This window comes from Sus scrofa, chromosome 13 (genome assembly GCF_054392235.1).
Source record: "Sus scrofa isolate SSC_HxYL_T2T_F1_AM1 chromosome 13, Sscrofa_HxYL_maternal_Yorkshire_Landrace_v2.0, whole genome shotgun sequence".
NCBI classification, from domain to species: domain Eukaryota; kingdom Metazoa; phylum Chordata; class Mammalia; order Artiodactyla; family Suidae; genus Sus; species Sus scrofa.
In genome coordinates this window covers 149,619,849-149,633,712 of record NC_139395.1, presented here as the reverse complement: position 1 = coordinate 149,633,712, position 13,864 = coordinate 149,619,849, and the positions used below count along the sequence as shown (strand labels likewise).

The 13,864-nt window shown below is 40.1% G+C and overlaps 1 protein-coding gene across 2 annotated transcripts in view; it reads right to left on the bottom strand.

The window, feature by feature from the left end:
- Positions 1 to 13,864, bottom strand: part of SNX4 (sorting nexin 4) — a 74,308-nt gene that overhangs the window by 20,396 nt on the left and 40,048 nt on the right. For both annotated transcript variants that reach the window (XM_021070204.2, XM_084990888.1), the window contains exon 8: positions 9,240 to 9,301. In XM_021070204.2, coding sequence (XP_020925863.1) covers positions 9,240 to 9,301 — 62 coding nt within the window. The remainder of the gene's footprint in view (positions 1 to 9,239; positions 9,302 to 13,864) is intronic.

Genomic DNA, 13,864 nt, shown 5'->3' with positions numbered 1-13,864 from the left:
TGGCCTCACTCAGTGGGTTGGCAATCCGGTGTTGCCGTGCACTGTGGTATAGGTTGCAGATGTGGCTTGGATCTAGCATTGCCATGGCTGTGGCATAGGTCAGCAGCTGCAGCTTCGATTAGACCCCTAGCCCCTAGCCTGGGAACTTCCATATGCCACACATGCAGCCTTAAAAAGAAAAAAAAAGAAAAAAAAAAAGAAAAAAGAAAGAAAGATAGAAAAAAAAGTGGATGGAAGACCCGAACAGACATTTTTCCAAAGACATACAGATACCCAATGTCAACAGTCATCAGCCAAATGCACATCAAAACCACAATGAGATACCACCGCACATCTGTTAGAATGGCTATCATCAAAAAGACCAAAAACAGCATTGTGGAAAAAAGGGGACCCTTGTGTACACCATTGATGGGAATGTAAACTGGTACAGCCATTGCAGAAAAAAAATATGGCGGTTCCTCAAAAAATTAAAAACACAACTACAATATATTAGACAATTCTGTTGCCAGAGGGTAGGTTCTTTTTCATCACAGAAGGAATTCAAAAACAAGACATATTAAGTCCTCTAATACTAAGGACTAACAGTACACTCTCAGGAGGGAGAACAGGCAGGCTCAGATGAGCAGCTGCCCCAAGTTCCTTTCAGGAAGCTGGTTATGCAGGGTGTGAAAATGATTGGGCAGACTATTCATTGAGGAAGGAGGGGTGTGGGGGGTAATTTTTCTTGGTTTTGGTCCCAGCTCCACCTTTCCAAGGGAAGGAGGAGCATTTATCCTCACTTGGTCTTCTTGGATCTGTCGTGGCATCAGGTACATGATGGGTATTGCTCTGGTTGCAATGCTAATTCTATTGTAATGAGAGCATAATGACTAAAAGGTTATAATCCAATGCCAGAGGACTTTGCTTTCTTTGTTTGCTTTTAAGACTCTTATCATCACAAGATGCATGGTTTCCTCCTGTCATATAACCTATGCTTCCCTTCCCTGCTTATATCTAGCTAACTGCCTGCTGCAATTATTCCACTCCTGGGCCTATATATGAAGAAAACAAAAACATCAATTCAAAAAGATACTTGCACCCTGATGTTCACAGCAGCATTATTTACAATTTCTAAAATATGGACATGACCCAAGTGTCTATCACCAGATTAATGGATAAAGAAGTGTGGTGCATATACACAATGGAATATTACACAGCCAAAAAAGAATGACATGTTGCCATCTTCATCAACATGGATGAATTTAGAGGGTATGGTGCTTGGTGAAATAAGTCAAAGAAGGACACATACTGTATGTTATCATTTATATGTGGAATCTAAAAACTAAAACAAACTAGTGAATATAATAAAAAGAAACAGATTCATAGATATAGAGAATAAACCAGTAGTTACCAGTGGGAGGAGAGAAGGGGAGAAGGGCATGAAGAGGAACAAACTACTATGCATAAAATAAACAAGCTACAAGGATATACTATATAGCACAGGGAATATAGCCAAAATTTTATAATTATAAATAACTTCAGAGACCTCAGAGAAGGGGAAGTCCATCCTGGATTAAGGAATCTAAACTACAAAACCACTAAGGTCCCTCCTGTTCAAGTACTTTATAGTTCCATTAAGAAAGAGAGGAAAAAACTCCAAGAATGCACAAGGGTCAAGACTTTGGAAAGGAATGAAAAATATTACAACAAAAAAAGAGGTTTAAAGCTAAATTTAGCCACTCAATCTTGTGTTCACCAGGGACAGAGGCATGGGAGGGAAAGTCTCCAGCCATAAGCAGGTCTGTAGTAATAAGTTTTACTTGTTTATACTTCCGTTTAAGATACCATTTAAACAAAGTTCCATGCTAAAAAAGGTTTGGAGATCACTCTCCTTGTGTAACCCCACAATTGAACAGATATTTAAAAGTGGGCTCAGAGATATAACATGGTTTACACAAAGTCAGGCAGTTGATCAGAGACAGACTTGAGACTGGAATCAACAGCCAAACAGAGTGTTCTCTCTACTAATTCTAACCTACAGTTCCCCTTTTTTAGCTTTCTTAGTAAAAAGAGCTCTTTATGCCCAGTCACCAACCACATAACTAAAAACATTAAATCATTAAATCACAGTCATTCAACAAAATACATACTGCATCTCTGCGCTCTGAGGTATATGACAAGGTTTATGTAACCCTGATCATGTTTGCATATGACTTTTTGAAAGAAATTTGTTTATATTGTTTCCTAGAAACCATTGAAAGGAATTATACCAATCCAATCTGAGAAAGATGTTTTTCCTTGGTTTCAAATTTCAAACCAAAGAACAGGAACTAATTAAACTTTTTTCCAATTGCATGACTCTCAGCTTCTGAATTTTTTCATTACTCCTATGGTCAATGTAATGGCACAACACTGACCATAAGAGTAACGAAAAATACAAAGAAAATTAAAAAAAAATGGTAAAGAACACTCACTCCCAAATGGCCCTGTTCAGGAATCCTTTCCCACATTTCTAACTGATACCCTCATCAGTGTCTCTCAAAATTGGTACACTTCACCTTGGATATCTGAGGCCATATAAGCACGGTACAATTTTTCTGAAGAATGGATTTTACTTTAATGTTTCATGGATGTTCTAGAGAATAAATGCAAAATTTGCATAAACTGACAAAACTCAAATCTTCAGAGATTCTGCATTTGACACAGCTGCTTCCAGACAATCCAATCCCCTGTAGAACTGGTTAGGGGGAGGGAAAGGGTATACAGGAGCACAAGTTTAAAAACTCTTCTCTAGGAGTTCCCGTCGTGGAGCAGCGGAAATGAATCTGACTAGGAACCATGAGATTATGGGTTCAATTCCTGGCCTCGCTCAGTGGGTTAAGGATCCGGCATTGCCATGAGCTGTGGTGTAGGCCGGCAGCTGTAGCTTTGATTCCACCCCTAGCCTGGGACTTCCATATGCCGTGGGTGTGGCCCTAAAAAAGCAAAAAAAAAAAGCAAACTACCTTCCTCTCTCCATTAGTTTGAGACAGAATGCCCTATATCACGCCCCTCAACCTTCCTAACCACAGAATCATGCCATTTGTTCTCAGCAGAGATACCTCCTTTACTAAGACAGAGGCTGGCCAACATGGCCTCCCACAACATACTGCTCCTGTGCTTTCAGACAACTGTTACCTTCCTCTCTGTCTTCTCTCCAACCACTTTCCCACCCATGCTCCCCCTTGCAAAAAACAACCTCCAAAACAAACAGGCATTCTACTCCTCAGAACACCTCAGAGGCTTCTTAAAAGACTAATTAGTAATTTGCTCTTTCTTTCCTTAATCCCTTCCTCTCATTCCAAAGAGCCCTGGAATATAACATACCACTCAAACCAAACTGCTTTCCAAATTAACACCAAAGATTTACTTAACCCTTTTCCCTTCTTTTCAACTGAACTCAACTCCTCTGCAGTATAGCTCCAACTTCTTCTTGAAGTGCTCTTTTCACTTGCTTGATATTGCACATTCCCAGTTCCTCAGCAGTTCCCAAGGTCTCCCTCATTGGTTCTTTTTCTTTGCCTGAACCTTGTACACAGGTATTTCCCAAGGTTTGGGCCTTGAGTCTCTCACAGACTTACTCTAATCCTACAACATTATCTATTAGCCCTACATCAAGAAACACTCTAGGAGTTCCCGTCGTGGCTCAGTGGTTAACGAATCTGACTAGGAACCATGAGGTTGCAGGTTCGATCCCTGGCCTTGCTCAGTGGGTTAAGGATCCAGCATTGCCGTGAGCAATGCCGTGAGCAATGCCGTGAGCAATGCCATGAGCAATGCCGTGAGCAACGTAGGTCGCAAGTGCAAATGTAGCAAGTGTAGGTCGCAGATGTGGCTCAGATCCCGAGTTGCTGTGGCTGTGGTGTAGGCCAGTGGCTACAGCTCTGATTAGACTCCTAGCCTGGGAAATTCCATCTGCCGTGCGAGTGGTCCTAGAAATGGCAAAAAGACAAAAAAAAAAAAAAAAAAAAAAAAAAAGAAAGAAAGAAAAGAAAAGAAAGAAACACTCTATCAGGATACAGCGCTTTGTTTCTGTTTTGTTTTGACCGCACCCGAGGCAAGCAGAGGTTCCCAGGCCAGGGATCGAACCTGGGCCACAGCAGCAACCCAAGCTACTGCAGTAACAATGCCAGATACCTAACCTGCTGCGCCACAGAAGAGCTTCAGGATTTATCTTTTACACACAGCTCATATACTCACCAGCCTCTTAAACTGCAGACCCAAATTTCCAGTTGCTTAACTGAAATCTTTAAATCAAATGCACTCTATCCCAGACAGAACCCTTTCATTCATTCCTCAAACCTGCTATTTCTCCTACATTCTCTGTCACAATCCTCCTAATCATTCAGCTGCCTGCAAATCCAATCTTGGTATCTTTAGCACCCACCATGGTAGCAGGAACTTAGCAAATGTATGCTAAGTTGACTGAAAGAGTCCACTAGTAAATCTTATTTATGTCTCCTTAATAGTCCCTACTGATATGATTGCTCTGGTTTAGGCTTCTGAACATGTGCTTACATTACCTCAGCCACCTGTGGTCTCTTTGGCTCACTTTTTATGAAGTATTTTAGATGTAAAATGGTTTTCTATTAATGTACTGAGTTAACACAAAAGCAAATCTATGCAATATTTATCATGATATTAATGCGAATAATTTTCTTTAAAATTTGATTTAGCCAAGTGACCCACTCGCCTCTCAAATTAATATAAGTCCATTTATTATTTACAATAATGTACTATCTTTGGGACTATCTGATTTAGGTTAATTATCATGTAAGTATACTCCCAAACTGAACCGAAGTTCTAGTTTGGGTAATATTCTTAAAATTAGGGCTGACTTGTGCATAAATCTAAAAGCAATTGCAGATAAGTCACACCTCATGCAGCAGACTTCAAAAAGCTGAATAGAGTTCCCTCTGTGGCACAGTGGGTTAAGAATCCAGCTGCAGTGGCTTGGTTGCTGTGGAGGCACAAGTTCAATCCCTGGCCCAGCACAACACATTTGGAGTTGCTACAACTGCGGCATAGGTCATAAGTGCAGCTCGGATTTAATCTCTGGCCCAGGAATTCAGGTGTGGCTATTAAAACAAACAAACAACCTGGAGTTCCTGTTGTGGCTTGCCAGGTTAAGAACCCCATGTCTCCTCTGTGAGGATGAGGGCTCAATCCCTGGCCTCACTCACTGGGTTAAAGATCTGGTGCTGCTGCAAGCTGCAGCATAGGTCACAGATGCAGCTTGGATCTGGTGCTGCTGTGGCTGTGGCATAGACCACAGCTCCAATTTGACCCCTGGCCCAAAAACTTCCATATGCCGCAGGTGCAGCAAGTAAAAAAACAAGCAAACAAATAATAAAAAAAATGGAGTTCCCACTATGGCTCAGCAGTAATGAACCCGACTAGTATACATGAGGATGCAGGTTCAATTCCTGGCCTAGCTCAGTGGGCTGAGGATCCGGCACTGAGGGCTGTGGCATAGGCTGGCAGCTGCAGCTCCAATTTGACCCCTAGCCTTGGAACTTCCATATGCCCCACAGGCAGCCCTAACAAAGCAAAACACAAAACAGAACAAGACAAAACAGAAAGCTGAATACTATTTGCCTTTCTTCCCATTATTCCTTTGTTTAGACATATATCCCTGTCCTAGCTAGGAAGAGTCTACATGTTTACAACATCAACAGGCTTCTCTTCTTTTAAAAAGGTCACATAATGCTGATATTGTCGTAACTTGCATTCATTTTTAAGGTATTGATCAACCAAAGACATATGGATAACCTGTTACGCTAATAAATTAATTAAATAAATTTGTATCTAGATTCAATGCAATCCCTATCAAATTACCCATGACATTTTTCACAGAACTAGAACAAACAATCCAAACATTTATATGGAACCACAAAAGACCCAGAATCGCCAAAGCAATCCTGAGAAACAAAAACCAAGCAGGAGGCATAACTCTCCCAGACCTCAGGCAATATTCCAAAGCCATAGTCATCAAGACAGTGTGGTACTGGTATCAAAACAGACAGACCAATGGAACGGAATAGACAACCCGGAAATAAACCCTGACACCTATGGTCAATTAATCTTTGACAAGGGAGGCAAGAACATCAAATGGGAAAAAGAAAGTCTATTCAGCAAGCATTGCTGGGAAACCTGGACAGCTGCATGCAAAGCAATGAAACTAGAACACACCCTCACACCATGCACAAAAATAAACTCCAAATGGCTGAAAGACTTAAATATACGACAGGACACCATCAAACTCCTAGAAGAAAACATAGGTAAAACACTCTCTGACATCAACATCATGAATATTTTCTCAGGTCAGTCTCCCAAAGCTATAGAAATTAGAGCAAAAATAAACCCATGGGACCTAATCAAACTGAAAAGCTTTTGCACAGCAAAGGAAACCAAAAAGAAAACAAAAAGACAACTTACAGAATGGGAGAAAATAGTTTCAAATGATGCAACCGACAAGGGCTTAATCTCTAGAATATAGAAACAACTTATACAACCCAACAGCAAAAAAACCAATCAATCAATGGAAAAATGGGCAAAAGACCTGAATAGACATTTCTCCAAAGAAGATATACAGATGGCCAGCAAACACATGAAAAAATGCTCAACATCACGGATTATTAGAGAAATGCAAATCAAAACTACCATGAGATACCACCTCACACCAGTCAGGATGGCCATCATTAATAAGTCCACAGATAACAAGTGCTGGAGGGGGTGTAGAGAAAAGGGAACCCTCCTGCACTGTTGGTGGGAATGTAAACTGGTACAGCCACTATAGAGGACAGTTTGGAGATACCTTAGAAATCTATACATAGAACTTCCATATGACCCCACAATCCCACTCTTGGGCATATATCCGGACAAAACTCTACTTAAAAGAGACACATGCACCCACATGTTCAATGCAGCACTATTCACAATAGCCAGGACATGGGAACAACCCAAATGTCCATCGACAGATGATTGGATTCGGAAGGTGTGGTATATATACACAATGGAATACTACTCAGCCATAAAAAAGAATGACATAATGCCATTTGCAGCAACATGGATGGAACTAGAGAATCTCATACTGAGTGAAATAAGCCAGAAAGACAAAGACAAATACCATATGATATCACTTATAACTGGAATCTAACATCCAGCACAAATGAACATCTCCTCAGAAAAGAAAATCATGGACTTGGAGAAGAGACTTGTGGTTGCCTGATGGGAAGGGGAGGGAGTGGGAGGGATCGGGAGCTTGGGCTTATCAGACACAACTTAGAATAGATTTACAAGGAGATCCTGCTGAATAACATTGAGAACTTTGTCTAGATACTCATGTTGCAACAGAACAAAGGGTGGGGGGAAAAAATGTAATTGTAATGTATACATGTAAGGATAACTTGATCCCCTTGCTGTACAGTGGGAAAAAAAATAAATAAAAATAAAAGCAATGGATCATAAAAAATAAAATTAAAATAAAATAAAATAAAATAAAACAAGTGAACATAGCAATGTATACAACATGCTCCCTTTCCATGATTTCTTTTTAAAGAGGAAAACGCATTTGTTTGTATGTTAACATACACATTTACAGTGCTACATTTTACTAGACGGATACACAAGAGGCGTACAAACTGATACTAGTTGCCTCAGAGGAGGAGACCTGGATGGTTAGCAGGAAGGAGTAAAGAGACTTTTCACTATATAAGCTTTTACTCCTCTTGAATTTTGTGCTATACAAATGTCTTACCTATTCAAATATGTTAGATGAATTTGTTTTGGTTTTTTTTCTTTCGCTGCACTCGCAGCATATGGAAGTTCCTGGGCCAGGGATCGAACCCATGCCATGGCACTGACCCAAGCCATAGCAGTGACAATGCCAGATTCTTAACTCGCTGCACCACAAAGGAACTTTGAATTATTTTTAATTAATTCAATTAAAAGGACTTACTGGAACATTAACAAAGACATTTTTCTTACAAGAAGATTTGGGTAATTTCTAAAATGTCACAACCAAAACACATACAAAAATCAACAGAAGTTTCAAAATACCAAGATATGCAGTTATATAAACAAGTAAATATTCTGATTTAAAATATTATCCCAAGACTGAAAAAACCATCTTGCGAAAGACTTCAGAAATTACAGACTACCACAAAGAAAAAAAGAAAGAGAAAACCTACTGAGTTCCCATTGTGGCTCAGCGGTAAAGAACCTGACTAGTATCCGTGAAGATGCGGGTTCAATCCCTGGCCTCAATCAATGGGTTAAGGATCCAGCGTTGCCGCAAAGTGCAGTGTAGATTGCAGGTAGGGATCATATCTGGCGTTGATGTGGCTGTGGTGTAGGCCTGCAGCTACAGCTCTGATTCAACCCCTAGCCTGGGAACTTCCATATGCCATGGGTTTAGCACTAAAAAAAAAAAAAAAGAAAGAAAAAAAAACCACTAATTCTATATGACAGTGATTTCATCTTCTTGGGCATTCTGCCAAAAGATACTGTTCACTGCTTCAGAACAGTTTATGTGCTCAATATATTGGATTTTTTAAAGAAAGGCTTTAAAATGAAAAGTTTGAAAACCTAAAGAGGCGTTCCCGTTGTGGCGCAGTGGTTAACGAATCTGACTAGGAACCATGAGGTGGCGGGTTCGGTCCCTGGCCTTGCTCAGTGGGTTAAGGATCTGGCGTTGCCGTGAGTTGTGGTGTAGGTTGCAGACTCGGCTTGGATCCCGCGTTGCTGTGGCTGTGGCGTAGGCCGGTGGCTACAGCTCCGATTCAACCCCTAGCCTGGGAATCTCCATATGCCGCGGGAGCGGCCCCAAGAAACGGCAAAAAGACAAAAAAAAAAAAAAAAAAAAGAAAACTACTAAAGAAGATTATTAAAAAATAATCCTTTACTTTCCAGACACACCCACAGCATATGTAAGTTTCTGGGCTAGGGGTCAAATCGGAGCTATAGCTGCCAGCTTATACCACAGCCACAAAACGCCAGATCTGAGTTGTGTCTGCAACCTAACGCCACAGCTCACGGCAACACCAGATCCTTAACCCACTGAGCAAGGCCAGGGATCAAACCTGTGTCCTCATGGTCACTAGTTAGATTCATTTCCATTAAGCCACAAGGGGAACTTCTATTTTCAAAAATTATAGTTCTTAGACAAAAGCTAACTATAGCTAGTTGTTGTTTATTATAAAAGTTTGTATAATGCTTACCTGAAAACTCTCCCATAATTCCCATGTACTTTATATACACCATACAGTCGATCTGCTACTCTCTGGAATAAATATTTAAAAGACATTGCCATTAGGTCAAAGTTATATACAGATTACTTTAAACAAAGATTTTATCCTCATTAAAAAATAAATCTATATATGCTTAGTACACTAGAGTTGGAAACTATGGAAAAAAGAAAAAGGTTAAATTTCCCTAAGTCTCATCACGGGGTGGGGGGAAAAAACCTAGTGCTGTCATCATATTTATGTAATTTAGTGTTGTCGTTCATATTTCTTCAAATATAGGCTTTAACTAATGTTTTTAAATTTCCTATATCAAGAATGGCAATATTTTTATCTAGCAGGTTAATGTTACTTTTAATAGATACCACTTTAAATATATGCATAAAATTCCACCTAGTTGTCTATAACATATAAAGCATTCCTTGTCAGATATTTAATTATTCCGAGTTTTTTCGGTTTTATAAATAATGTTGAAATAAGCATCTCTGAGATGCTTTTTCTAAATTTCAGGCTGTTTCCTTAAAAAAAAAATCCCCAAAGTGGAATTCACCAGCAGAAAGAATATAAACTTTTCAATTCTATTAAGAGTTTTACACAGAAACACAGCAAAGATACAATATTACTTACATGCTACTTTATCAAGTTAACTCCTTCTAACCAATAATTTTAATAACATTAGATAATAAGTTTTTTTTCTGCCTTTTTTTTAGGGCTACCCTCATGGCATATGGAAGTTCCCAGGCTAGGGGTCGAATCAAGAGCTACAGCTATCAGTCTATACCACAGCCTCAGCAACTCCAGATCCAACCCTCGTCTGCCACCTACCCACAGCTCACGGCAATACTGGATCCTTAACCCACTAAGCAAGGCCAGGGATCAAATCGCATCCTCATGGATACTAGTCAGATTAGTTTCAGCTGAGCCATGATGGGAACACCCTAGATTAGATATTTTAATACCAGTAGAATTACAGTTTAGATCACTGAGATAAAACATATACTACCTAGCCATTCACACAAATTTTATAAAAGACAAAACACCATATATGGTAATTTGCTTTACTTTCCCCCAAAGTGTTATGGATATGAACTGGCAGACCAAAAGCCAAGCTCACATGAAACTCTAAAAAAAAATTACTAGTGTATAATTTCTAAATGTAAACACTGAAGATAAACTACCCCTCTAATTCTTTATTCACACATGAGTAATTTGAGGAATTGGGCATTAACCATACAATAAATCTTAATTCTTTCAATATTTCAGCTTAAACTGAATGCACCACTGTAAAAACTCAGCAGGCGTTAAGAGGATCATACAATGTTTTCCATTTCTCCTTAACCACATAACTGCTAGACCAGGGGGCAGCACATCACAGGTCTGCAAATTGTTTTTATAAAGTCTTACTGGAACACAGTCACACTCACTCAAGTTAGCTCTGTCTATGGCTGCTTTCATAGCAGAGTTGAACAGATTCAACAGGGACCATATGACTCAAAAAGTTGAAAACATTTACTATCTGGCATTCAGAAAAACTCTGCTGATCCCTGCGTTAGACTCCACTTTTAGGACAAAGTTCATAGTCTTTATTATGGGTGAAACTTTTCATGGTTGTCCCCAGACCTCTAAACTAATTTCTCTAAGATGTTATTTTCCAATTATTTTTTTGAAAGTCCAATAGAGTGTAAAAGTTATTTGTTTGGAGTTGCCGTCGTGGCGCAGTGGTTAATGAATCTGACTAGGAACCATGAGGTTGCAGGTTCAATCCCTGCCCTTGCTCAGTGGGTTAAGGATCCAGCATTGCCGTCAGCTGTGGTGTAGGTCGCAGACACAGCTCGGATCCCACGTTGCCGTGACTCTGGCGTAGGCTGGTGGCTACAGCTGCGATTAGACCCCTAGCCTGGGAACCTCCATATGCCATGGGAGCAGCCCTAGAAAAGGCAGAAAGACGAAAATAAAGAAAGAAAGAAATAAAATTAAAAAAAAAAAAAAGTTGTTTGTTTAAAGTGGTTCCAGTGGAGTTCCCTCGTGGCTCAGCAGAGATGAACCTGACTAGTATCCATGAGGATGGAGGCTCGCTTTCTGGCCTCGCTAAGTGGGTTAAGGATCCAGCGTTGCTGTGAGCTGTGGTGCAGGTCGCAGACGTGACTTGGTTCTGGTGTTGCTATGGCTGTGGCTTAGACCAGCAGCTGTAGCTCCGATTAGACCCCTAGCCTGGGAACCTCCATATGCCATGGGTGCGGCCCTAAAAAGACAAAATATATAAATAAATAGAGTGGTTCCATTGCCAAGTAAACTTGGGAAATACCGAGATTAAAAAGTTTAACAGGTTTTCCCCTGCATGATTTTTTGGATCTTTAACACCATACATGAATCAGGACTACTGAGAGAGAAGGATGGTTTGCAGTAGGGAACATCTTACAGCACTGGTATCCCAAAGAATATAAAATGGAAAATGCCATTCTAGACTACTAAATCTTATAGATCCTTTTAAAGATCAAACCTCCTCCAGAAAGCTGAGCATCATATCACCTATGTAAGATATGAAGCATAGCAGGAATGTGTTTATTAAATAACCGTATAAGAATAAAAACTAGAAGCAACTTAAGTACAAAATGCATATCCAAAATAAATGTTCCAGAAAAAGTTTTGAATACCAGGTATTTAAATTCCTTTTCCTTTAAAGTGTATCACTCCTGGCAGCTGATCCAAAAGGAGTTTCTATCATCATAATTAGAGCTCTGGAAAATATTTTGGTACACAGAGCAAGAAAAAAGAGGCAAGAGTTTTTATACTCCAGAAAGGTGAACAACCACACAAGGAACCATTCTATTGGTGAATGAGGAAACGAAGAGCCACTCAGAAGTTGTTACTGGACCAGCAATGTTTCTGGTATGAACTACTCATGGAAACAAATTGTTCTAGCCAACCAAAACATGAGATGACTGGGACCTAGATCATTAGGCAGTGAGAAAAAAGATGAAGCAAAGACAAATTAAAATTTCAGACCAAAAATGATCATTTCTAGGGTGAAGACAAACATGGTAGAAAAATAAAGCATGAATTATTAAAACTGGAAACCAGGGAATTCCCGTCGTGGCTCAGTGGTTAACGAATCCAACTAGGAACCATGAGGTTTCAGGATCCATCCCTGGCCTTGCTCAGTGGGTTGAGGATCCGGCATTGCCGTGAGCTATGGTGTTGGTTGCAGACCGCAACTCGGATCCCACGTTGCTGTGGCTCTGGTGTAGGCCGGCGGCTACAGCTCCGATTAGACCCCAGCCTGGGAACCTCCATATGCCACGGGAGCGGCCCTAGAAAAGGCAAAAAGACCAAAAAAATAACAAATAAAAAATAAGTAAAAAAAAATAAAACTGGAGTTCCCGTCGTGGCGCAGTGGTTAACGAATCCGACTAGGAACCATGAGGTTGCGGGTTCGGTCCCTGCCCTTGCTCAGCGGGTTAACGATCCGGCGTTGCCGTGAGCTGTGGTGTAGGTTGCAGACGCGGCTCGGATCCCGAGTTGCTGTGACTCTGGCGTAGGCCGGTGGCTACAGCTCCGATTCAACCCCTAGCCTGGGAACCTCCATATGCCGAGGGAGCGGCCCAAGAAATAGCAACAACAACAACAGCAGCAGAAAGACAAAAAGACAAAAAATAAAAAAATAAATAAAACTGGAAACCAGAATAAATTCACTGGTCGTCAGTAATCAACAATCATGGTGCCAGGGAAAAGGGGCTATATCCATGATTTAGACTGCCACTCAATTTCATTTCTGTTGACGAGTCTTTCTTTCTGAAAACTGATCATCTCGACAGGGAGGACTGATACCTGGCAAATTCTATGGCAACAGAAGAAATTTTACAAAATCAGCCTACCATCCTTCCCAGATCTCGTTTGGAACTACAGTAAGAATGCCTTCTCTATCCTCACTGAAGCAGTAGGGCATTAAATGTTGAAAAGGACACAAAGTTTTATGACATTATACTAGATGATCTTATTTTGAAATCCAGACACATAGATTTTCTTTTGAATTATCTCCTAAAGCAATGATGAGAAGATTTAAGGCTTTTAATATTACGGCCAAAATCTTTCACAAAGGAGCTGTATGTAATACTCTTCACTGCCACTATTAACAAATATTTCACCAAAACTAGATATTACCATCTTATAAATAAGTTCAAACTAAATGCTAAACAGCATCTCAATAATTCTAATTTACATTTTTGGAATACCAGCAGAGTTAAACATTCCTCCCTCTCTTTTGAGTTCTCCTGTGGCACCACAGGTTAAGAATCCAGCATTGTCAGTGTTGTGGCTTGGGTTGCTGCTGTGGCATAAGTTCCATCCCTGGCCCAAGAACTTTCATGTGCCACAAATATATTAAATAAATAGATTTTATTTCCCCTAGAGAGGAAGCTAACATGGCCATAGGAAATAAGGGATTTAGAGTCAGACAAATGTGAATTTAAATTCCAGCTCCTTCTTAATTTAGGATTTGACTTTGGAGAATTCACTAAACTACTCTTAGACTTAGTATTACATCTTTTTCTTGGAAACGGAGAAATGACCTTCATCATATGACTCTGTGAGGATTATAGAAG